The sequence below is a fragment of the Epinephelus moara genome, chromosome 13, assembly GCF_006386435.1.
Source record: "Epinephelus moara isolate mb chromosome 13, YSFRI_EMoa_1.0, whole genome shotgun sequence".
NCBI classification, from domain to species: domain Eukaryota; kingdom Metazoa; phylum Chordata; class Actinopteri; order Perciformes; family Serranidae; genus Epinephelus; species Epinephelus moara.
The window spans coordinates 34,206,379-34,233,711 of record NC_065518.1 but is presented as its reverse complement, the minus strand read 5'-3'; the positions used below and the strand labels follow the sequence as shown (position 1 = coordinate 34,233,711).

At 39.5% G+C, this 27,333-nt stretch overlaps 1 protein-coding gene across 1 annotated transcript in view; it reads right to left on the bottom strand.

Moving 5' to 3' along the window:
- Positions 1–6,108: 6,108 nt before the first annotated feature.
- The window catches only part of adgra1a (adhesion G protein-coupled receptor A1a), a 32,770-nt gene continuing 11,545 nt past the window's right edge, over positions 6,109–27,333 (bottom strand). Inside the window, exons 3-7 of the mRNA XM_050060277.1 lie at positions 23,359–23,486; positions 18,008–18,131; positions 10,274–10,425; positions 9,603–9,698; positions 6,109–9,511 (exon numbers count right to left, since the gene is read on the bottom strand). Coding sequence (XP_049916234.1) covers positions 8,014–9,511; positions 9,603–9,698; positions 10,274–10,425; positions 18,008–18,131; positions 23,359–23,486 — 1,998 coding nt within the window. The 3' untranslated portion in view covers positions 6,109–8,013. The remainder of the gene's footprint in view (positions 9,512–9,602; positions 9,699–10,273; positions 10,426–18,007; positions 18,132–23,358; positions 23,487–27,333) is intronic.

Here is a 27,333-nt window from a genome sequence, read left to right as displayed (position 1 = left end):
TATAGTCAATAGTCATTTCAAAATTCATTCATAACTTTTTGTATAATCCCAGTGGAATATGCAGTAATAATGTGTGGATATCCCAAAATCCCACAGTATACCTGGATTTGCATCAATCGTACCACTGAATCAACCTAACTGGATTAGTTTAAAGCTTTTAAAAAAAAACCTATATAGAATACTTAATGACTGAAAGTTGACTAAAATGGCATGAATTTTCATCGACTTAAACTTGTAAAACTATGAAGGATAAAAATGACTAAAATGTAATTAAAACTAATAACCATTTTGTCTCAAGACAAAATCTAAAATAGCTCCCAACATACTGTTAGTTTTGTGACTCACTGTACCCTGATATAACGTCAAAAGGCCCCCAAAGCACTTAAAAAACTTGAATTTAATGGTATGCCACTTACTGTGTTCTTCTGCATCAGAGGAAACCGTTGTATAACTATATTTACAGAGACATGTTAATGTTTACAACACATATTTATTCTTTATTTATAAAATATAACAATCACAATATGACGCATTATTATTCATTAAACTATCCAGCGTTATAATAGAAATGGAAGCTCTGTGAACAGACGATAAGTCAATTTAAGTACATTGTGCTGTTATGTCTCTTTTTCATTTCTCATTTTAAGTACAAAATTTAAATGTGGAACTTTTACCATGTGGTATTTACAGTTTTTGTAGTTAATTAGGGCGGCGTTTGTCCAGGGCCCCAAAATCACTATGTCCACCCCTGAAAACACACCTGTTGTGGTTAGTCTCTGTCAGAAACACCAGTGAAATGTACCAAGCAGATGTACAGTATTAATCTCCAATTAGACCTTTTAGCTTGCTTTGACATTACCAGCATGGTTTAGTTAGAGGAGGTATTTTGCCGTCAGGACCATTATTAGTGTTATGAGTTAGTGTGGCAAACTTACACAATGGACGTAGGTGACTATGCTCAACACATCAGTGAAATACACTCCATGAGACGACTCTCCATGGAGCCCTGATACCCTGTCCCCACTGCTGCACAGAGCCCCAGAGTGCTGTTCGCTTGTTTATTAAAGCTATGGTCTACGTTTAGAAAGATTGATCATTATTATTAACATCATTTAGATGGTGGTTATGGCCCAATAGTGCTAGCTACAAAATGTGAAGAGCAAAAGGAACCAAAAAAATCCATTCTCTCTGGCGGCTGCAGGCCTGCAAAGAAATTGACCAATCACAGCCATCCGGTCCGCATGGTAGTTACTCCTTGCTCAAATTTGCACTCTCTCTCTCTTACCCTCCGTCCAATCCCCTCGTCGTTAGGAGGCTCAGAGGGGGGACACGAGTTCGGAGGGGATGGATCATGGAGCACAGAGGGAGGGGTGTGTGTGTGTGTGTGGGGGGGGGGGGGGATGCTTTTTTCAAATCTTTCGCATTGTCTTTCTAAACATAGACCATAGCTTTAAGTTCATTAATATTGAATGTGTTGTGTGTCCCAAACTGCACCAACTTTGACAGTGCATATCTTTGGGTCCCCAGTAAAACACCTGCCAAGTGTGAAGCAGATTGGATGGATGGTTTTGGAGATATGAAAGTACACTCAGACAAATAGAGATTCCATGCTTTATAGTTAGATGGGGGCATGCGGGCTCTGCACAGAGGGCTTCCTCCTTGGATTGAATCAGGAGCCCTCTTGCTGTGAGGCAAAAGTGCTAACCACTACACCACCGTGCTAACCTGCAGATAGTTCAGTAGAAAGAAAATAGTTCCTACATGAAACTGCTCACAACAAGGTCTGTGGATCATCTTGAGTGACCGGATCATGATTTCTGAAAAGAGACACTGCTGCTATTCTTGATTTTGGGTAAATTCCTTGGAAAAGAAACTACAGAGAACATGCTCTCAGGATCCTGGATTGTAGCTACGGCCCTGTACAGACACAGAACAATGACTCATGCAGTGGATCACAGTAAATCTTTATTTCTAGTGCAGACAACACGCAGTGCTCATATTGGTACTCCCTTTGTCTCACAAGGTGTCACTTTGTTTCTTTACACTGTTGAGAAAATCCACAATAGAAGTGAAAAAAAAATGCCACATTTAAATGGTTTCATGTTTGGACAGACTCCGTCAGTGTCATTTCAACACTAACAGGTGATCCCTCCCCCGGGCCTGCTTAAAGCTGTCGCAACACTGGGACACAACAACACATCACATGTACACGGTCATCAACGTCAGGCTGAGAGTTAGTGTCATTTGATGACCACACCTACGCCTACATCAAACTGGGATATGGTGACATATAAGTGAACATCTGTGTTAAACCTACAATAAATAACAGCGATATGACTCATCCCTCTTTAAATCAACACTAGTTCCAGTATGGAGGCCTGATTATGACCTAAAAGTAGAATAAAATGTAAGGATGAGTGAAATTCACAAGATTTGCACTTTCACTTGTTCCAAATGTGCCGCTAAATACCATGAACCAGAGAGGTGTTTCATAAAGAAGGCTAAGAAAAGCAGGGCTTACTGTGAATTTGCAGATAAATTACCACACTTAGAATAAATAGATTTGTGTGTCTGCCGTGAGCTGTGAGAGTGCACAGTGTGGGGAACTTGGCAAATGGGTAAAAGTGATCATGAGAGGTTATCATTTCGCATGTACATGGCTAATGGCACAGAATTATGGAAGCCCTGAGAGGCAAGTTTGAAAAAAAAAATTGGATGGTTTTTGGATGATGATTTGAGTTTATGGATTAAAAAAAGGTTTTGCCAGGATAATTTTTCTGAGTTCTTAAAAAAATCCATGTCTGACATAGTTGGAAGAAAAAAGGTTTGGCAGGTGACTTTTTTTTTTTTTTGTCAGGATTATTTTTTAAGTGTTTGCTGTTGTAATACTCATTTTCGCCACAAGAAGCTGAAGTGCACCACCACCCCATGTTCTAAATGGGACTAATGCAGGGTTCAGACTACACAACATTTTTGTTTGTTCCGACGGTCACTACAACAGATAGGGCGCTTGTGGAGTCATAAAATTGTGCCATGACTTGGCTGACAGACTAAACGTTGGTCCACGATCAGTCGTCCCTGGTCGTCTTTCACGACATGCTCTATGCCATTATTCTTATCCTATTTTTATTATTATTACAATAATTTCAGTCACTATGGCTGTTCATGTTCCAGACAAAATGTTACTGTAGTAAGTGCCACCACATGGCAGGAGCTACATTTGATTTACTGCATGCAGACTATGCAAGTCACTGAATCCTCCACAACAAGTTCCTGCAAATGTTTCACAATAAAAGCCTTTTTAGAAAATGAAGGGGTTCTGTCAACCAAAACCATATAGGGCTTTTAATTTTAAACAGATACAGGAAGTGTTAAATTTGAAATTATGGCGTGATGCATTAAACGGGTGCAGATTAAAAATAAAAATAGAAAAATGCAGAAGTATTGAGAAATAAAGGCCCATTACTAATGTAGTCTGTTTCAAATGAAGCTGGTACCCTCTGCAGTTGTTGTAAGTAAAAGCCCCGCCACTATTATTTAATTTTTATTTTTTTATATATATTCTCCAGTATGAAGAAATTACAATCTTTGCTAGCTTGATGCTAATGGCAGTACTCACTGGGTTGGTAAAGTGCCTCTGCTGTTTTATGCAATAATTTTTCTTTTTCTACTATGACATGGCTAGTAGTAAAATCAAAAAGGCTGGGGTGTTGTTGCTGTGCAGTTGCCCACGGCAGCAGATCACTCTGTTTCTATTGGTCAAAGTGACGGCTGTGACGGGAGAAGTAAGGAATGACAAAAAGAAAACCACTTTCTGTTGGTACGTAGTGAGGCATCCCAGACACTGCGCCGGTTGTCGTCTATTATGATACACTACATGACATGAAACGATGGATTATCTCATACGACACTCATTGTCTTTCACAATCCAAGCTGACTGTAAGATGCTGTGTCGGGCTATAATCGGACTGATATCATGTAGTGTGACCACAGCATAAAGCATTTCTTTTTTCCTTCCAGGTGAGTTTTACTTTCTCCATGTACTCTAAACATAAGGTATATATATTGTGTGTTAGCAAATTATGTAACATTACTGTCATGTCTATAAATGTATTTTAATTGGCACTAATCTACTGTTAATGTCAGCTATACAGAGTTAGCCATTAGCCCTCCAGCTAGACGGCAAAAATCTTGCGAACCCACACTATATGTACCTTGTTTTAGAGAACTTAAAACTCATCTGGAAGAAAACGTTTTGGTTTTACTTAGAACGCCGTAGTTTTCAGTTGAGCTGCTTGTGGCCGAAATCAGTTTTACAACAGGCAACACAAACCAAACAAGCCATTTTAGTTAGAAGCCCATCTGCGAGCAGCATCGGAAAAACATTTTGTAAGATGAAACTGCTTTATTCAGTGTTTTTAAGAAACCTGGTCCATTTGTTTTGGAGAGAAAGAGACCTCTGCATGTTATTCAGCTGTTTGTAAAAACACCAAAGGAGCTTTTATTGGGCAAAGTTTCAGCTGGTTGTAGACTTATTTAAAGTGGCTTCATGAAACAGAAAATAAGCCTGGCTCAACTGGTAATGCTGCGTTATGAGACACCTCTCTGGAGAAAGATATGGAAGTTTCTGGAACAACTTGAAAGGGTTGCTGATGATCTTTTAAAAACCTGAGTTCAAGTTTGTTTGGTGCTACAAACTATATGATCTCTCCGAACTCATTGAGAATGAGTTGCGTGTAGTTTCTCATCACAGTGAAAGCTGGCACATCGTTTTGGCACTATGCAAAGTTTGTGCTTTGTAGCACATTGCAGTTTTTTTGGAATCAATATCTCACCAGGTGAGTTACTATAGTACATACTAGTGCAATATTTGTCAGACAAGAGTCTATTTGGCAGCATACATAAAGTGTCTCCATAGAAAATCTTCATAGACTTCATAAATTAATAATTCTTTATCAAGATATTCATGAATGTAAAATTCTGCAATGGTGAATCCATAATAATAAATACATATAGCACAAAACACACCACATTGTATGTACCTACTCATGCACTTTTGCACACATAGAAAACACACACATGCTCACACTGATTCCAAAGTGTCTTCACATGTGTAACCACTCACATTTAGAATGATGGTGTCTAGCAATGGCATTAGAAACATAATAACATTGACAAATATAGATCTTTTTTTAAACGATTAATCCAAGTATTTAAAGGTGCAATCAGTGATGTTTTAATGCCTCTGTGCATAATACTGTATATCAGTGGAGGTTTGCGGATGTTAAGTATCAATGCCAGTCAATCCTCCTCAATTGCTGCTGAGATTCAAGTTCTATAAACAAACCCATTAAACTACTGTTAATGTGCTCTGCAGAGTAGTTTTTCAGTGAACTCAGGAGCTTCAGAATCTCCCACTTGCTAGTTAAGGAGTTTGTGAGTTCTGTAAACAATATTCAGATATTTTGGTTTTGTTTTTCATGAACGATAAACAAATTATAAATAAAATATTAAAGTCTAGCCTATGAGTGAAAAACACTGAGTTAACAAGTTTTGAGCCAGTTTACACCACATCCATCCGCACTCCGGCTCAGTCACAGCTCTGTTGTTTGAATATACATAAGACACGTGCTTCAATGAATACACTTTTGCTGCTCAGTTTCATGATAACAGCTACTTTGTGGCAGTACTTGAATATGACAACTTTTGTTGCTCCTATCTTTATCTGTCATCACTCATTTCAAATGTCAATATAGCTGATCTCACAGCACAGCTGCTGTCACAGCTTGCTTGGTAATGACTGCTGACATGGGTGGATTACTAAACAGGCCCACCAGGCACAGATGACCCAAAGTGTTAGCCCACAAAGTGACAAAAACAATCAAAAAGTCACAAAATGACCACAAAGCAACATAAGAAGACCACAAAGTGAAAGACAGGAACTGCAAAGAGACACAATATACCTACAAAAATGGGCAAAACAAACACAAGATCATAGCTGCTGCGCAGCGATGGGTCGGGTCCGGGCATTTTTAGGCAATTCTGAGCAACAAGCAGAAGAATTGGAAGACATTTAGGAATTAAGCAACACAATCTGCCTTTTGCATCAGCTGAGGCTTGAACTCACAACCTCTGAGACTAAGAATCAATTTCTATCTCATTGAGCTAATTAGTCAGTGACAATTCATGTGTAGCTTCACAAATTGACTAAGCCAGACGTGCAGGTTTAGCAGCCGTCCATGCATGGAAAAGCAGATTTCAAACCACTGTAAAAAATTCAGTTATCGAAACAAAAATCTGAAAATACACATATTGCATCTAGACAGCATGGAGATGTTGGTAATTTGTTTGTAACAATGATTGATTTGCTCCATAAGTGAAAAACTGATGTTTAAAATTGCCATTTTTACATTGACTCCAATTGTTCACATTAGAGCAAAATTCAAAATGCTGTCAAAAATTCAGTTTTTGAGATAAAATTCTGAAATTTGCCACACATCATCTACCATGACTCTAGAATGTTGTCATTTTTTCATGAACATTGAAGATTTATTTAGCAAGAATTTGCATGTATATGTTTACAGTACCGTTTACAGTCAAACATGTTGATGCACTGTAGACTCAGTTTTTGATAAATCAAAAATCTGAGAAACATAGTTTTTGTAGGACAGTCTGAAGATGCTCTGTAGCAAGTTTGGTGTCAATTGAGCAAAAATTGTGGGAGGAGATAGGTTTAAGAAGTTTTACAGTTTTTGAAAAAAAAACAGAGTGATAAACTTCATAATTTTTAATAGGTTTAAATGTACAGAGGTTTCTTCAGTATTGTACAGTACAGTTTGATGAAAGTTGTGAAGTTGTAGCACGTATGGTTGATTTGTTATGAATTTTCAAAGTTTTGAACTTTAGACGCTTAGCGCCACCATCAGGACTATTGGCTTGAGTTTACAGCTGAGGATATCTGGCATGAGACTGGACCTTTGTGCAAAGTTTGGTGAGTTTTCACCCATGGGAAGTATGATTTCCTCGAAAGAAGAAAGAAGAAGAAGAATACCTTGGATTACAATAGTGTCCTGGCAGCTTAGCTGCCCAGACCCTAAAGACACAAAATGACTACAGGGACAAAAACAACCAGGAAAGACACAAAATTACCTCAAAGTGACCCAAAATGGCTACAAAGAGACAAAAATAACCAAACAGACACAAAATGACTTCAAAATGACATCAAAAATCATGTCAAAGTGACTGCAAAGAGACACAGGCAATTAAAAAGACACAAAATCAAAATCAAAGAGACACAAAGCAATTACAAGAAGAGACAAAACGACCATAAACAAAACAACCACAAAAGGAGACAATACCACAAAAAGATGTATGACAAGTACAACTTAAGAGTGGCAAAACAACTACAAAAAAAAGAGACATAACCTAGGAGAGGTGGGGTGGTGGGTCCTTTTGCATATCTGTGCTCAGGGGCCTATTGGCTAATAATCCGTCCATGATTGCTGGTTAACGTAGCATTGATGAGCCGTGATCAACTTTCATACCCGTTAAGTTTAGGGGATGGCATAATCTTTGGGTCTGTTAAGATTGCGACTGACTGTTTGAGTCCCTTCTGGATCAGGTCTCCGTTTGTAATAATGCCCATTGAGTTTGGGTAAATTACCCAACATTAGAACATTAGAACGCCTTCTCGCTTAGACCTTGCTCACCACTGAGCCACTGTGTCCCTAAAGAGCAACATAATACTGATTGCAACTTTAAACGGCTTGGAGCAGAATATTAATTCAACATTAATTGAACCACTCTTGTGTTTGAATATTCCTTATAGAAAGTGATTAGTAACACACTTAAAGATAACTTTGTTATAAAGGGTTCTGAGAGATCATCAGGGTATGAGGCCTCACTGAAAACTCAACCTGTGGTTTAAGGGCAAAGCTGAAGGCATTGAGACCCAAACACTTACGGAGCAATTTGAGTACAGGGCTGCTGGAAGATATGGCAAGTACAAGAAAACTATACGGTGGTTTCGTTCTTCCAAGGGCCAGTCCGAATGTTTCCTGTAGCGTCTGAACCAAACAGACCATCTTCCTGCAGGCTTCTGTTGCGGCCGATAGTGGCTCTCCGGCTCACAGTGCCATGCTGCCGAGGCAGAGTATTTCTTGGGAAACCTTTCTGCTCCACCTCTACGGATAGATTATCTTTCTCTTTTTCTGTTGTCTTTGACATGCAGCTGTATGTGTCGGGGTCTGGTTGATACTGCAAGGTGAAGGGTTCGGGTTTCTCGTAGCAGCTTGTGGTGGAAGAGTGATCTGCTGAGCTGTACATGTGCCACTGGCAGGTGTGGACCCCATGAGAAGGCAGGAGGAGGCTGTGACAGGAAGTAATGCTGTCATGCATGTTGTGTGCATGGCTGTGACAGGAAGTCATTGAGTCTTGTACGCTATGGCAGGAGTTCTGGCGTTGCAAGCTGTGGCAGGAAGCCAGCTGCTTATCCAAGAGAGGGCTGGGGCAGGGAAGCTGGAGGTCTGGGTGTGGGCTGCTGGAAACCAGTGGTGAGCCTTCAAGGTGGTGCACTGCATGAGGGCTGTCCAGGTGGGAGCTGTGCACACTCCCATCCATACTTGTAGAAGTCATGTGAGAGCGGTAGTCCTGGAGACATGGACGTGGGCGGTTGAAGGAGCGTGACTTTGTTCTGTCATTAAGGCAGCTCTGCAGAGGCAGAGCAGGACGAGGGAGCTCATCAGAGAGCGACTGTGGACGTGGTGAGGGCACTGGCTCAGCAAGAGGTGAGATGGGGGTTGTGGTGACAGGACTCATGACAGCCACGCAGCACGGACCTTTGTGATTGGGTGTGGGGCTCTGGGAGGGTGGTGTCATTTTGTGGTAAGAACTCTGCACAAGGTGAGGAGAGAGTAAAGGCTGCTTGCCTGAGCATGGGGAGCTCAGGTGGCAGTGTGGCTGATGAACCTCTTGCCTCTGGCTCTGTCCGTCCCCATTCCCTTCCTCTGATTTGGACTTGGACGGGCAACAGGCCCACCAGCGGTGCCACACATCATCCCGTTTGGCACAATGCTGAATGAGAAGGAAGAGTCCCAGAGTGACACAAAAAGCCCCATACAGGCAGCTGAATATCATATCCAGGAAATGTCCCAGTGACACCGCCAACGCTCCTAAAGCCCAGGTAGCCAGGAACAGAAAGAGGGTGAAGGCTGTGGCCCGGAGCTGAGATTTAAATGAGTGCTCATTGGCCAGCACCGACACACCTGTTGCAAACGGTGGACAGTCCCCAGCAGGCCCAGAAACTCCCCCAATGTCAGTGTGGCAGTGATGGTTTGACTCACTGGATGATAACTGCTGCTGCTCCTCACTCAGAACTCGCAGTTCGTACTTTCTCTCTGGGTGGCGCTTCAGCTGGATGTAGGTGCACAAGAAGTACACAGACATCACTAAGACCAGAAGACCAATGGGGGCATAGAAACCTCCCAAGCTGGGTTCCCATGCCATCCAGCAACTAAAGAAGGCACACAGAGAGATAGAAACATGTATCTCAGTTACAAAGGAATGAATGACAACATGACTCTTAAGAAATAATGAGTACTTACTACAAAGCATCATCCCTGCTGCCATAGTTATCCATCCCAAACGCTGCTGTAACTCCAACAATGATGAGAGGGATTCCATCACTTACAAGATAAAATCTGCACACACACCACACAACACNGCTGCTGTAACTCCAACAATGATGAGAGGGATTCCATCACTTACAAGATAAAATCTGCACACACACACACACACACACACACACACACACACACACACACACACACACACACACACACACACACAAAAAATAGAATTACCACCCACCAGTTAAGTTTACTTTAAGCCCTGCTTCCAGCAAGCAGTACAGTCCAGTTCAGTTCAGTTTGGTACACATTTTTTCCGTTTCCTCTGTGAAAAGTTGTGGATGGTACAAATGGAACCGCCCTGTACCGGCCCATTTTTGGTACCGAGCACACAGATCTGGTACTAAAAGGTGGAGCTGTGAACACTGCAGTCCATTGACTGGTCAATAGCGGATAGTCACTCTTGCTCAGATCCGAGTTGTGGCTGGTTTTGAGGCTTATGTATCACTGTTCATGCTGTGAAGAGTTGTATTAGTAGACTGTAACTATAAAATGAAAGGATGTTTTGCTGCCTCTTGCAGCAGCTGTTGTCAAAGACAAAAATAACTAAGCACTGTTATGCACATAAATACGTGCTTCCAGCTTACCTGAGCACAGTTGGTTTGGTGCGAGTCTGGGCTGGCCCATTCCTGTTCTGGGCCCGCAGTGGGTCTTTGGACACATCTTTACAGATGTTCCTTGCAGTGAACGTCAGCCACAGCATGGTGGACAAAGAAGCATAGTGGAGCACAATGCCAACCTAACACAGATAATCAAAGATGATTCAAAGCAATGCGAGTTCACTGTCCAAATGAGCATGTGTATATTAATATTTTGTAGGCCTACATGAATTTGACCCATCACCACCAGTTGCGCTCGATCCTTTTATAACACAATCATGCTGCTAACTGACACAAAAGACTGAATAGATAAGCATGGCCATCACATCAACAGATCCAGTGAGAAATGCATTAAAAGGTGTGCTGCTCTCATTTATTAAATTCTTTTTGCACTAGCATGCAAAACTATGCCCATGTTGTGATTACATTTAGTTCATGATTCACTTTGGTTAGAACACAAACCAATCTGTCCAGATTCAAAAACATTGATGGTCGACCACCAAAAACTGGAAACTGAATCTAAAAATAACTTTATAATTGAGTGGTGCATAGTGGTTCTGCACAGCCATAAACTGCACAGTGCTTATAGACAGTATTCAATGCCCTTTGGACTTAAACATATTCAGTCATTAGTAGTCAGAATTTTTAGCAACAAAGGATGATACTAGGCAGTAATTATAATATATTTAGAGGAAGGGCACATCCTCCTCAATAAAATGATTTTTTTTTAAAAAAGAAGATAAAAGGAAAAAAATGCTTTGCTACAATAGGCTACCACCATAACTGTCTGAAATAATCATTAGTAAATGTAATTAAATATGTATTAATAAACTTAACCAATTGCCTTTATCATTATTACCAGTGGTTCTGTTTTCAAACATTTTATTGAGAGTGAAGTCCAGTATGCACAATCCATTAATTAATTTACAAATATAAAGGTTACTAAAATATAAATACAAATATAATATAGACCATCAGTAATTGATATACATAACTTACACGGACATCAATCTCTATTACGAAACTGACAGAAAAAAAACACCATAGTGAAAAAACTAAAGAGAATAAAAAAAGAAAAAGAAAAGAAATCATCGATAAATTATACACTAAAATAAATAAATAAAAAATAGGTAAATAAATAAATAAATTTATTTCCCACACCCCACCTCCCCTACTACACCACCCAAAGGATCTACTTTATAGCAGTAACAGAAACTACCTATAAGCAGAGTTAAGCTCTGCTACTTGGTCTCTCAAGATAGTGAATAAAAGGTTGCCAAATTGCATCAAATAAATTCACCTGATCATTCCTAATATATGTAATCCTCTCCAGCTCAGAGATATTGACAAGATCATTAAGCCACATTTTGACATTTGGACATTCTTTACCCTTCCATAGCATCAGCAAGCATTTCTTGGCAGATATAAGACAATAGCTAATAAATTGTCTATGGGCCGGTGTGAAATTGTTTAATCTTTCTAAGGTATTGTATGGGCCGGTGTGAAATTGTTTAATCTTTCTAAGGTATTGAAAATAATAGCTTGCGCCTCCAGCTTAATTCTAGAGTCCAGAATATTTGAGATTGTGTCAAGAATGTTGCTCCAATACATATTAATCTTAGGACACATTAAGTAAGAATGTACAAGAGTGGCATCATTAGATTGACACTTATCGCACAGAGAGGAAACAGAGGGGAACCATTTATTAATCTTAGATTTGGAAATATGTAGTCTGTGTACTATTTTAAATTGCATTAAACAGTGTCTGACATTGATAGAACATTGATTAATTTGTTTTAAACTCTGGTTCCATTGCTCCTCTGTAATCTGGATATTTAGATCTTTTTCCCATTTCTCTCTAATGCGAGATGTGTCAACCTTTTCATCCTGTAAAAGCATATATAATGTTGATACCAGAGTACATGGTGACATTGTGATAACTGATCTAAAGGTAGCGTCTCTTATAGTGTCATAGGATGGTATATACTTCTGAACATAATCTCTAATCTGAAGATATCTGAAAAAATTGGATCCAGGTAGTTTAAATTTATCAACCAGTTGTTGAAATGAAGCAAAATTCCTATCAATATTCAGATCTAGTAATGTTTGGATTCCACACTTTTCCCAAATTTTAAAGGCGACATCCAGAGTGGATGGCGCAAATGAGGGATTTCCATAAATTGGCATCAGAGAAGCCAGAGAGCTGAGATTGAAATGTTTATTTAGTTGCTTCCAAATGCAAATTGATGCAGATATCATTTCGTTGCCCTGATATTTTGATTTGGGAAGTCTGGAAGGTGATAAGAGAATGGCCCCTGGATTATATGGTGAACAGTCTTCTCTTTCTAATAGCAACCATTTATGTGAGGCAGTAGGAGAGTGAAAGTAGTACATCCATACACGGACGTTTACAGCCCAATAGTAACGGTTAAAGTTGGGTAAAGCTAAGCCTCCCGCTGTCATAGATTTACATAGATGGGTTTTTTGTATTCTGGGACGTTTGTTATTCCAAAGAAATTGGGATATAATGGAATCTAGTTTTGAGAAGAAGGCCTTTGTTAAATAAATCGGAAGATTTTGAAATAGGTAAAGCAATTGGGGTAAGCAAACCATTTTAATTGCATCCACTCTGCCTATGAGAGAGAGAGGCAGAGTCTTCCAGTATTTTATACGTGACTGTAATCAAGAAATGAAAGTAGTAAAATTTTCTTTAAATAAATCGTGGAATTTTCTAGTAACCTGAATACCTAGGTAGGTGAATTTATTAAGAGTCACTTTAAAAGGTAAGGTGTTTAATATATCTAGGTTGTGCAATCTGACAGGCATAAGTTCACTCTTATTCCAGTTAATACGGTATCCAGAAAAATTTCCAAAAATAGTAATGATTTCTAATGCTTGTGGAATGCTCACCTTTGGATTTTTTATGTATAGTAATATATCATCCGCATATAAAGAAATCTTGTTTTGTGTTGTGTCTGTGTCATAACCATAAATAAGAGGTTCACTTCGTATTTTCTCAGCTAATGGTTCTATCGCTAGTGCGAATAGAAGAGGCGAGAGCGGACAACCTTGTCGTGTCCCTCTGTATAATACAAATTCAGGGGATATTATTTGATTTGTCAGAATTCTGGCCCTTGGACTTTTGTAAAGTAATTGGATCCATTTAATAAAGTCTTTACCTAAATTAAATTTATGAAGTACACTAAAAAGATAATTCCATTCAAGTTGGTCAAACGCTTTTTCTGCATGAAGTGCAGCAATAACTAGGTCCTCCTCAGGTTTTCGTGTAGTATATAATACATTAGAGAGACGCCTCGAATTAAAAAAAGATTGCCGGTTAGGAATAAATCCAGTCTGATCAGGATGAATGATTTTGCTGATAACTTTATTCAGTCTCAGGGCCAGAACCTTGGCAAATATGCGTGCATCTAAATTAAGCAAGGATAGCGGACGATACGAACCCACGTCCTGAGGGTCTTTACCCTTCTTAGGAATGACAGTTATAACTGCCTCGCACATAGTTTGTGGAAATTCTTCACTCTCCACTGCATAAGTAATGACTTTATGGAGGTATGGAAGGATAGTTACTGACATTTTTTTGAAAAATTCTGCGGTAAAGCCGTCAGGCCCCGGAGCCTTGCCGTTCTTCAATCCTTTAACTGTGAACTGTATTTCTTCTAAGGTAATAGTTTTATTTAAGAAGTCTATATCTTCTTGGTTAAGGCTTGGAAGGTTACAGCCATTTAAAAAATTCTGAATAGAAATAGGATCCTTTCAGACCTGGAACAATATAATTCTCTATAAAATTAAAAAAATTGATTATTGATTTCTTTACCTGTATAAAGTAGTTTCCCTGTGCTATTTTTAATTCTCTGTATCGTACAGTCACTTTCTATTTTTCTAAGTTGTCTAGACAGCAAGTTATGTACTTTTTCCCCATATTCAAAAAATGTTTCCTTCATATACCACAAGGATTTAGTTATGTTAGAAGTAAAGATTTTGTTATACTCATATTTTAACAACAAGATCTTCCTGTATAGTTCTCTGGAAGGATTTTGAGCATTGTTTTTATCCAGTTTTTCGATCTGTTGTTCGAAATTCTGTAGTCTTTCCTTATTTATTTTATTTCTAAAAGCCTCATTAGAAATGATATGCCCCCTCAGAACAGCTTTTAGAGTGTCCCATAGCAGTAATGGTGAGACATCAGGGCCATCATTAGTCTCATAGAAAGTCTTTATGTGAGTTTCTAGAGTAGAACAAAACATAGGATCTGTGAGGAGTGTGGGATTCAGTCACCATCTCTTATGTTTTGCAGTGTTGTCTTCCAGTTGTACAGTAAAAGAGAGGGCTGCATGATCTGAAATTGTTATGGTATGATATTTTACATTTTGTACATTAGGGAGCAGTTTAGTGTCTACAAGGAAATAATCAATCCTACTGTATGTGTTATGCACTGGAGAAAAAAAAGAATATTCTCGGCCTGTAGGATTTATAACCCTCCAAATATCTACTAAATTGGAATTGTTAATAAAAGAGGTAAGTAATTCAGCTGTTTTAGTCTTCTTTAATTTTTGCTGTGATGATTTATCTAGATATGGATCTAATACACAATTGAGATCACCTCCAATAATTAGGTTAGACTGAGGAGCAGGTGCTGGTATGCGCGATAATATTTTACTATAGAAGCCAGGGCTATCAAAATTAGGTCCATAAATATTTAATAAGGTTATAGGACTAGAATATAGTTCACCTGTGACAATAAGAAACCTTCCTTGATTATCTGCAATAGTATCTCTATGTTTAAAGGGGATGTTTTTCCTAAAAAGAATAGCAACGCCCCTTGCTTTAGTAGAAAAGGACGAATGAAATGTCTGGCCAACCCAGCTACATCTAAGCTTAGTGTGTGCTACATCTTTAAGATGCGTTTCTTGTAAAAACATCATGTCAGCAGATATCCTTTTAAGGTAAGAAAATATCTTACCTCTTTTTACGGGATTATTTAGGCCTTTAACATTTAAAGAAGTAAATGTTATCCAAAATTTGCCGATATCTGTTTTTTGGATACCACTATCTGTCATAGAATTAATTTTTTTTTTACATTGAAAGATATAAGCCATTAAGCAAAGCATTACAATAATTTCTGAAAGATCCTCCCACCCAGAACTCACTCCAAAAAAACCCAAAAGAAAAAAAGAACATAAGTGAATCAATCTAGTCGCAAAAAAAAAACGACGCGAATCCCTAATTACTATATGGAGCATAGCTAAGTATATATATATACACATAGCTACAGATAGAACCCCTGCGTGTCGGGGTTCTATTCCCCTGTCGGGAGTTATTTTCCCAGTATTCACCGGCTCATTATACATTATCCCTTACATGTGTGTCGCACTCTTCTCCAGTTCAGACAAAGTAGCACCATGAGTTTCTCTGGTAGTTTGGAGCAGGTGAATGGCGGCCTCGGTGATAACCTGCTGTGAGGTAAATTCCGCCCTCAAAGTGGTTGTTACCTCTGCAATCCGAGCATCTACGGTTGCACATATTTCTTGCTTAATTGAGTTAATATCCACCTTCAAAGATGTGATGGCATCGAGAATCACCTTGTTGTTTTCGGTTATTGAGCATGGCGGCATGGCGTCTTGTTCTTGTCCCTTCAATCCAGCTCTCGTGTTAGGCATTGTGGCGCACGTTTTTCTTCCTTCTGTCAGATTACTGTCGCCACTATTTTAGAATTGCTTTGGAGTCAATAAATAATTACTGTCGCCACTATTTTAGAATTGCTTTGGAGTCAATAAATATTGATTTTGATGGTTATCGATGTGAAATAGAGACTTAAGGCAGGAGCTCACAGGAAACTTGACCTACTCTTTCATCGCTTCACAGCCAGTGGTTCTAATATTACAATGTACTGCCATTCTGTGTGTGTTTTGTCCATGTGGAGCTTCCGTATCTCAGCAGAAGTTGTTGCTCAACTGCTGTGGGTAGGTACAATCAGTGTCAAACACTGTACTGTCTCTCAGTTTTATTACTTTCAAATGTATTAAAAAATGGAAAATTAGAATGTAATACAAGTGTTTCATAGACTATAGAATGACTAACTACTAACACTTGTAAAGTCTTAGTGGTCAAAAATGTTTAACAGGTGATTTCAGCCCTGGATGTCAATTCGTCAGTTCGCCAGACCATCACTTTGGTCCAGTGTGAAATATCTCAGCAACACTGAGTGAATGTTCCCCATAATTTGTAATAAATTTGGCATTTCAACAGTTGTTGTAAGCAGTCAGCAGAAAGTTCAACTGTTATGGAGGCGCCTCTGTGAGGATTTATTCACTGTAAGCTGGTAACAAACTAGCAGTTCTCCAGTTCGTATATTAATACATGCGCAAGTCGCACTGGTGCTCCATGATTGCAAAACAGTTACAGTCTGGAGCCATGATATAAAAGCAAGCCTCATCTTGTCTGCTCACACAGAGAAGAGAATGATCTGAATGTGAGGAATCATGTTTGTGAGTCTTTCTTTATGTATACGTGCCTGCCAGAGATAGAGAGCCATAGAGGGGATGGGCCATCCAACAATGTGATCGGCAAAGAATGGGCCCTTACGAGTGATTGCCACCTTAGAAACATGCCTTTGCTCAAAAAAGAAGTCTCATTAAATTAAAAAAAGATGCCATATTTGCCCTTGAAAAAGGCAAACCCATCCTCATATTTTTTTTCTATATGAAAATTATATGCTTATTCTACATAAACTATAAATAAACTCTAAAAGGATTAAATAAAAGGAAATTTTTGTCATATACAGATGCAATAATGATGGCTGCGCAATATATGTTGATGTTTTCCAGTCTCGAGTTTCAGTTGTGACAAGACGACATGTGCACAATAGCATGCATCAGGGCCCATCATAGTGGTGTGCACTGGGGCCTGTTATTTCTTTTTAACCTTTAGAGTCACAGTGTCTCCCCTTGCTTGAAGTCTTTATGCTAACCCAAGCTAAACTGTCTACTGACTCCAGCTTCATACTAAGTAAACTGGAACAATTCCCAAGATGTCAAAATATTCCTTTAATTTAGTAACCTATAAGTTTATAGGACATACTCAGATAGTTTGTATTTCCTTTTAAAATGAATGTTGAACCACATAAACAACAACGTGGGTGCCAGTTGCCTCTGTGTTCTACTGTAGCCACTGTCATCCACTAACTGAACTAAGATACTCAATTATAGTTAGTATGCAATCAGCATGTTAACATTGGCGTTGTAGGCATTTAGCTCAAAGCACCATTATGCTGACAATCACATAACTGCTAGCATGGCTGTGGACTCTTAGTCTTGTTTGACGTGATTAACAAAAAAAATACTTCATCATAGTCATGAAAGCAAATACCTTCTATAGGCACTATTCTCTATATTTGAGCCAGAACAAATTTCACACATGAGCAGCCTGAAAGGAAACCAGAAAATAATATATAGCAACCCTCAACTATTTTTGCTCATGGTAGTGATTTAACTTAACACTCACTGAACATTGGCTCTCCCACGGACACTGCTGCCTCTCTCAGTCTCTGAGTGACGCCTATAGCTGCCAGTGACCTCAAAACTGCCTGACCAACAACTGCGGGAGCTTTCACTTCTCTGTGGATCATCACTCTGTGCAGATAAGATTTCTAAAAGTGCTGTGAAATAACTCCATGCTAAGGGGAGTAGGAAAACAGTGACTTACAATTTGACACACAAAAGGTAAGTTGATCTGATTGATGCCCCCGGCAAAAACTCCAAACGTCAGCCCCGTGTGAAAGAGGAAGTTGAGGAGTGTGTGCCAGCCATTCCTGCTGATGCGGATCACACTGCAAACAAAGAGTTTAAAGTTAAAAAGATGGACGTCCTTTTACCTTTGCATCCAGTGCTGGCTAATCACACTGAAAAATTGGAGTCAGATCTACAGATTCTTTGAACTAAAACTTTAATTTTAAGGTCCAGTGTGTAGAATTTAGGGACATGTATTAGCAGAAATGGTATATAATATTCAGAACCATGTTTTCATTAGTGTACAATCAATCACCTGAAACCAAGAATTGTTGTGTTCCTCACCCTAAAATGAGGTTTATATCTACATACAGAGTAGGTCCTCTTCCACAGATTCCGCCATGTTGTTCTACAGTAGCCCACTAGCTCCAGACAGGGCCTTTTGTGTTTTTGCGTTTTTGTGTTGGTCACTGTCGTTCTTCCTCATGCTTGGCACATGAATTTGCAGTTCTGCAACCTAACTGCTAGATGCCACGGAATCCTACACACTGGACCTTTAAAAGGGAACACCCACTAAATGAAGAACTCCAGTATGTTATTGTCATGGCCTGGGAAAGTTCAATCGATATTTGTGAATATGAGCTACTCTCTCTAAAAGCCAGAAACTAGAGAAGTAACCTTCAAACTTGTGATGTCACAAGGTATAAAATCTGGAGCTGTTCTACAGAAAATGTATGAGGGCTTGATTTTGTTTTCTTTCTTCTTTTCAAATGACCTTTATTCTATTGCATTGTTCTCAGTTGTGAAACAGAAAATGTAACCCAAAACTCAGAACATTCCCCTGGGTGTCTCTCAGTGTCATTTAAGCATTTATCACCACTAATTGTCTGTGGAGCAGCTCCAGATGTTTTACTTGATGACATCACAAATTTAAGGTTCAGCACTCCATCTTTTGGATTAGGAAGGAAGTTGTTCATGTTTTCTAATATTTTTGGACTGTCTTAGATCATAGGAATAACATGTAGGAATACAATAAATAAATAAATGCAGTTCCCCTTTAACTAAAATTGTTATTATGAATACAAATCGTATTAATGGGGTAGGCAGTTTAATTTGGCGTTGTTGGGCAAAAATCTGGTAATAAACTTTGAGCATATTGTAATTCAAGTGGACTAAGAGAAAGTGAGACTTCTGCACCTCCTCTTGGCTCTGTTTTCAGGCTTTACAAAATCTAGCCTGTGACGGATGACATGATTGGCTTTTCTACCAATGTGCGTGCATGTGCATTTAGTTAAAACCTGATCCAATGGTGGAGAATCAATTGTCAGTGCTATTCTAGCACTGACACGCTCAAATGCCAGAGCAAAGCCGTCACAGCACGTGCTTCCAAGCGCCTTTTCAAGGCGCGACGGCTGCGCTCCGAGATAAACTGAGTTCAACTTTTGGAACACAGCACCATGCACCGCATGTCATGTGACAAGTAACAACCAATTACAGCCAACAGATATCTTTCCCACCTTCCGAAAATATCAGTCTGTGGAAAATATGGAAAAGTTGATCATTTTAGTGCAGGGCTACCAGAGCTTTACATCTGTCCCATGGACGGTATGCCCACATACTTACAAACAGCGCCTGAAGGAAGATCAGCTTTGCACTCAGGACTTGAAGTAAATAGGCTATGATAGTACTTGTTAAGGTTGTTTAGCAACCTCAGATGCAACCCGTTGCTGCGCTTTTGAAAGCTGTCTCAAAAAAGGCACATAAGTAGCGCCCAGCGCTTGACCTCACGTTTTCCAATTGTTAAAGACACGGCAGGTGTAATACAATGCCTACATGCCATACTGTGTGTACTTTGAAAAAACATTGTTTGCTGTTCTTCCTGTTCCTCCTGTCCCTGAGGTGAACCCTTTCTAATGTGACTCCACTGTGAGAGATGAGAATCGCTGTCCTCCTTCCATGCTACGCTGTGAATTCCTGGAGTTCAGCTGAGGCTAATATGACATCTGAAGAGTCTGAGATACTGAACAAAAACAATGCAAAAACAATACAATAGGGTGCTGTTGCTTCTGATAATGGTGAGATAATGAAATACAATCAAGAGACGCCCCTCCATAACTGTTTCATCTCCTTGAACCTTATATTCCATCCTGTGCCCCCATGGGCTGCTGTCTGTCCCCAGAGTCAAAAAGAAGTCAGTTGTCTGCAGGGCCTTCTTCTTCCTCTGAGAATAACCTTCCTGCTGAAATCAGACCGCTGGGGCCTTTTAATCCAAACTATAGCTTATGTTTCTCCTTGTCCTCTCTTTTCCCTCAGGCTTCTCTGTGCTGGACCTTTGGGACCTGGAACATTCTGCATTATAGTAAAGTGATGCCATTTTCTAAACTTACCACACTGTTGTAGCTGTTCTATTATTTGCATTTACCCATTCGGTTATGATATCCACATTACTGATGATAATTTATCAAACGGGACAGGGGGCTTGGTTGGTGACAAAAGCTGGCTCACTCGGCACCAGAACAGCCAATGGCATAATTCAAGTGCAATAGCTGTGTCTCAACCTGTAGAGGGCAGTCACTATGCATATTTATACACATTTGGTCTCATTCATGAAATGTTAGTAGATCTGTAAGTAGATATGCACATAAAAAACCTTGGTACAAAAAACCTACATCAGTTTCATGAATGTCGAAGGCACGTGTGTGTGTTCACAAATACCAATCAATCGTAAATTGACAGCGTGCTCCCGCTAGTCAGCAATTAGCATACACGCCCCCATGAATACAAGTGACCACCATATATGGAGGTGATAATTACTATGGATAGGTGCATTTTGACCTCTCTGTCAGGGGAGACAGCGACATGCCTCCACTGGAGCAGTCAACAGCAAACTAAGAGGGTACAGTGATGCATGGACGTCGTTAGACCTGGGCATTCCCGGCTATAGCCCCGGATATTTTGGGCTCAGCCCAGATTCTTTTAAGCCTTCTTTTTTTTTTTACTAATAAAGCACCTCGTTTCCAACTTAAAATCCACGGCACAGGAGCACAACAGACAGCAGCGCACGCAACACAGCAGCACACAAGACACTCACTGTCACACCAGCTTACATGGCATATGCCCATATATGGGCAGTCAGAATGATAACTTCAGTCAGTAGGCTACTCTGTATTACAATTGTATTTATTGTGCATACTGGTGGCCAGCACAGAGTCGCCACGTTTTACTTAGTCTTGTAGTAAGTATGGATATTAGACGATTTTTTTGGAAAAACGAAAGGGCAGCACACCATCTAAATGTGAAACAGATTTTCTCCTCTGTGCTTTGGAGGCTCTATCTCCACAACGGATTGGTCGATTTGAGTGACTGACACCTCATTTGATTCGTTAGAGCCAATAGAATGACGCTATACCCACCAAAACGAGATTGACGGCACTGTCAGCCACACAGAATCTGCAGAACGCCATTGTGGGGGAGGTGCCGGCTGCTGAATGCGGTCATTGTTATGCTTCCCCCCGGGTGCATGTCCGTCTAACAGGATGTACCTTGTTTTACCGGCAGAATAAACTTTTCACGGCAAAACAACAAAGGTAAGAGAAATTTTACAACTATCGTTCGACGAAATGATTTCTGTTGATTTCAAATTGTTAATTTGATGTGCAACATCACTATATTCTTCGTGAATAGTGCATTGTTTCACACTGTGTTTGCAAAGTCGTTCTCAAAGTCCCCCAGTTGGGGGACTTTTGGGTTTAACTTTAACCAACCGTTTTGGCAACCCAATAATAGAAGACGAGTGCTCATTCTTTGTCAAAATACATTAAAATCACGTGGAATTATTCAAAATTTTCCCGGGGGAGAAACCCCTGGACACACTGGTAAAAAATTGTTCCCACTTCAGGGCTAAAGCCGCGGATGTTTTCAACTCTTGTCAACGCCCCTGCAGTGATGTACGTGTTAAATGACTATACATTCTGACAGCCATCATTGATAGCTTAGTGTTTGGTCAGTAATGTGGGTCTCACAGTCTCACCACTCAAACATAAGATACATTTGTGTAGTTTGCTCTCCTGATTGATTAGAGTTGGAAAGGGATGCCAGAAATGTAGAAAACACATGTACTAAGTCAATTTAAATAACCTACTTACATTTTAAGAAACCTAATCTGACTCTTAAATCTGCCAAAAAATGTAGCTAAATGTGTCACATTTCTATTCTTTTGTCATGTTTAACGAACGTGTCTCAAAGGCATCTGTGTATTGTGAACATAACAGAGCACATTACAAATTAAAATTGTAATTTCTAATAATGACAAGCAATATTTATGTGCATTCCTTATTTACACAAGACCTACAAGCAGCCAGAAGCTGGTGTAGATTTTGTTAGTACCTTTGAAAAGACATATTGATGAATGCCAAAATACACATAGATTTACTTCTGCTAACAGTTTACACACAAATTCATTCTGCTCACATTTCATGAATGAGACCCAATAAATACAGTTTAAACACTTTGCACTCAAGTGTCAAGATTTGGACCTGAATCAATCAACAACATCATTTAATACCCATATATATATTGATTTTCAGTTGATAAAGTGGTTTGGGGGTTTACTTTCTCTTTAAGGATTTTTTTGGGGAAGTTTTTCTTTATCCAAAGCAACGGTCTAAGGATAGAGGGTGTCTCATGCTGTATTGCTGTTGTAAAACGTGGCCCCTATTTACTTAAGTTCATGAATGAAGGCATGTGAGAAAAACAAAGTTTTCCTCACAAATTTTAGGTGACAGTGGGTGAATAAATGATATACAAATGGTCATTTTATGGGTGAAGTGTTTCTTTAAGACCTCACTATGCTTAAAACTAATTGATGTGTTGTGCAACCACGTCTAAAGGCCACAGTGTTCAGAATAACCACACTCAAAGGTTGTGGGCAAAAGGCCTGCTATATTGTAAACATTGAGATGACATTCTCCCCTTAAAGACATTTATGGTGTTGCACTTGGCTGTTTCCAAGTTATGTGAAGACTGAAAAAAATAGAGCCTTGGAGGGAAGTTCAAATCCTGCCTGCTCTCAAGCCTGCACATAGCGGGCCATTCCCTGCATAAAGAGGGCGCCATTGCTGGATTGTCTGTTTCAGAGGTTACCAAAATTGTCAGATGCCTTCCCTGCTCATTCCACCATTGAAAAGGTGGTATGTTAGATGTTCCAAGAAGCATTTTCAAGCATACTGAGGCCTTCACAGAAACCAGTAGCTCTCTCAACAAACATATGGGCACGTGAGTATTGTATTAAGATAGGCCTAAACCATCCTTTAATAAAGTTCTTCTCACCTGTGGTGGACAATATAGGTCATGATGGAGACGAGCAGACAGAGTAGCATGACTGCTGTGCAGGCATACACCACTGGATGCAGGTAATCCCCAGGGTACGGTGGGAAGGACAACACTCTCTTCAGATCCTGCCGAATGACAGGAGTTTACAATTAGAACTGAATAATTAGACTCACAAGAATGAATAATAAGCACAACACACACAGAGACGTGTTTGATGAAAGAACTACACAGGATGATTTTTACTGCTCAGTGTTGCCAAAAGTTATTACAAAACTGTCCAGATGGTCCTTTGTTGATTGAAGCCAATCACGACCTAATCAGGAGCGTGCTGGTGATTTGTCTGCCTACGTTATGAAAGGAATAGTTCAGCATTTTGGGAATTATACGCTTTTTCTTCCAGTGTAAGGTGTTCAGGTCGCTTTAAATCTCATGTCTTGAGCTGAAGTCAGGACTTGGTTAGACTAGCTTAGCATAAAGACCAGTGAAAGCAGGGGAAAGGAATTGGCCTGGTTCTGTCCAAAGTTAAAAAACAAAAACAAAAAAACACATCAATCAACACCTCTAAAGCTCAGTGATTAATATGTTGCATCTCATTTGTTTATTCTGTATACAAATAGAAATGTTTTAAGGGGAATTATGTTGGAACTAATTCTTTAGGAATAATGCTGGCCTTACACCAACCAAGTCAGTGTCTTTTTCTTGTCTAGACATTTTGATAAAATCAAACAATATTATCATGAGTTTTTAGTCTTGGCTAATGCAAACTTGGATGGGTTACTGAATATGTCAAGGGCCCCCCTTGCCTTCACCTGCAAAATGTCACTCAAATTAACACATACTAACCAGGAACAGACTCCAAATAATGGCAAAGAAATGACCTAAAGGAAACACAAAATAACCACAAGGACACACAAAATGACTACAAAGAGACAAAAATGTCCAAAAAAAAAAGACAAAAAATTATCTTACAAAGGGACACAAAACAACCACAAAGTCTGTGTGTCTTGCTCCTGTGTAGAAGAGATGGTGGGGCCTTTTGAATATCTATGCTCAGTGACCCATTGTCTCAAAATCCGCCCCTGCATGCAAATACTGAAGTTCAATGATGTGAGCATTGTCAGTAACCAATAGCTGCACTCTCTCCAGCATCAAACAGGAAGCAGTACATCAGGTAGACAGTGCATGGAGAGGACTCCAGGGGGCTGCATGAACATGATCAAGTCTCCGTTCTGTTCTCTTGTACTGTGGAACAGTAGGAGAAACTGGTGGAGCTGTGGAGTTAACAAGAGTTGGTGTTTAATTTGGCGTGTATCTCATCCACCAACCAGCAATTCTTTAAAAAAAAAATAAAATAAATTTTGGAACAGTTCCCCTCTCATTCCCACGGTCTCCTCCCACTACAAAAGCGCAACTAACCAACGGAGGCTGGGGAGAGTTGAGGCGATAACAACCAAAATGTAATGTTTGCATGCAAATCAGTTTGTCTTTATGGATTTTGTTGATGCTGTGGGGGACAGATTGTGGGACACCTTGGAAAGACCACTGCTAGACCACTGTTTAAGACCAGCCATGTTTGTGGCAACAAAAACTGGGATTTTTTTTAAGGAGACATTTGTCCATCTGTGGTTGTGGTCACAAAACCAAACATTAACTATAGTATTGTGACAAAATAAAATTGAAAATTGAAACATAAAGAAATATAACGTTTGAATATATCTGCTTGATATGTTTTGCAGAAATGTAAAATGCCAACATTTTTCGAGCGACTGTGTTGGGAGCACATGATTTGGTGTGTTCAAGCACAATGGTAGCGAACCTGGCAACCTCACTATGACGACAATGCTGCATTTGTGTCAAATAAAAGTTTCCATTTCCAACTTAACCAGGTTTCAACTTGTAAATGGCACTCAAGCCAACATCCATTTTTTAAAAATGTTTGCACTTGATTGTTCAGAAGTACCTGGAAACCAAACAAGCATGGACACTGCACACACTGCACAAGACTGTCTTTCAAGCTAATCAAAACCAAGGTCATGGACATAGTGCTATGTTGCTATTGTATTTTTTATCCCCACACCATCCACTCAGCAAATATACTGTACAACCATCTTGAGTTGTTCAGTGGCATGAGCCCTTGTGAGTTGCAAACATGGAATCTTTCCATCTCTACCATCCATTATATATGACGTGAAAGCAGCACAAGACTCAAGGAAGCTGCATACGGTCACTGAACCCAGCTGTTGTTCACCATGAAATTGTTGTTTTTACATTTATGTTTCTGTACAGGTAAAGCAAACAATACACAATGTGTTAATCAGCTTGGTTTTAGATGTATTGGAAGGTAGTTTTTTTTTTTGTTGTTGTTTTTTTTTATCTTTGGACAGTTTTACCTCATTTCCAGTCTTTGTGCTAAGCTAGGCTAGCAACTGACGACGGCACTTTCAACTAGGAGGCACAGTTCCCAAAATGTTGAACCACTCCTTTTAAAAGCTGAACCAGCAACATGCTGTTCTGAGCAAAGCACTTTAAGGCACTCTACCTCCTTGAGTTGACAAAACTTCAAGCACCCCATGTCATCTCTGCTTTTTTCCCCACTGTCCAATCAGATGATTTGAGAGACAGGCCTTCTGTGGTGGTACCCACACAGATCTCTGTTCCCCTGTGCCCAACAAACTATTTGTTGACAGCCGCTAACCCTCATCCAGAGCTAGAGCAAGTACCCTCTGCCTGTCCATTTTAGGAACCAGCTACTAATTACTATGAAATAAATAAAAACAAATAAATTAATAAATGGTAGATTAATTAAACAGGAAGGTTAGGGTAAGGTGGTGATGGGGTGGTTGCCTGGCAACAATAAAAAGGTGCAGCAAGCATTTTTTTTTTTACAAGTGGCATTAAATAAAAAAAAAAAAAAGGCAGTGTGGTTTGCCTCGCATTTTGCAACCTGCAAAAAGCTTCCTGTGTGACTGGGGCCTAAGAATGCTTGTAAAAGAAAATAATCATATGTCCTCTCCGTGAATGCTAACAGCTGTGCTAACGTCTAGCCTCAGTGATGCTAGTCAGAATGACGACATGAAGCTTGCAGACTTGCTGCTGGAGGTTGGACTGTGCTGCATGTTTGCAAAGCCCTGCACAGTTACTCACGCCTCTCTCAGTGTGAGTGCATTAATGAAATCTCCTGACACGGTACCAGGATCTACCAACATATACTAAGTGACTAGAAATAAACCCTGCATTGTAGTAATGTAAATATAAATTATTGTAATTATATTGATTGCATTATTAAAGCAAAGCCTCTCGGCTTGCTGTAGATTCAGGCAGGAGAAGTCATTGTACTGCTGCGTACTGTAGTTGTAGTGTTGCCTAACTGCACTGACATCACTGTCTTAAAATAACCCAGTGCACATCATTAAACATGTAAAACGTGGTAACAGGGATTTCAGTGTCTCCTGAAATATGAAATCAAATTAACAAAAGGCACATTATCAGACCTTGTTTCGGAAGCTGTATGAAAACCCAAATGCATTGTAATAATGCATGATAATAATGCACTCTGGCCATTATGAAAGGCTGGCCTTATCCTCCTGTTAATAATGTAGGACTGCAAATAAGAAATATTTTCGTTATTTTTTAATCTGCAAATGATTTTCTGTTAATCATTTCACCATTTACTTTAAAATGTCTGTGCAACAATGTTATAACCCTTTCATATAACAGACATGTATGTCGCTGCCAGTCTACTAAATGAGTGGTGACCTCATCAACATGCCCTGAAGCCACCAAAACTGAAAATGGACTTATCCTACTAATGAGCAGACAGACTGATGTGCAGTTGCTCATTTTGCAATGCTATAAAACTCCTCCAAGCACTATGAAAAACACACACGGGAGCACATTTCACCAGTTTTACAATTGCTGCATTGGCTCCCCGTGTGTTTCAGGATCGACTTTAAGGTTCTTTTATTAGTTTTT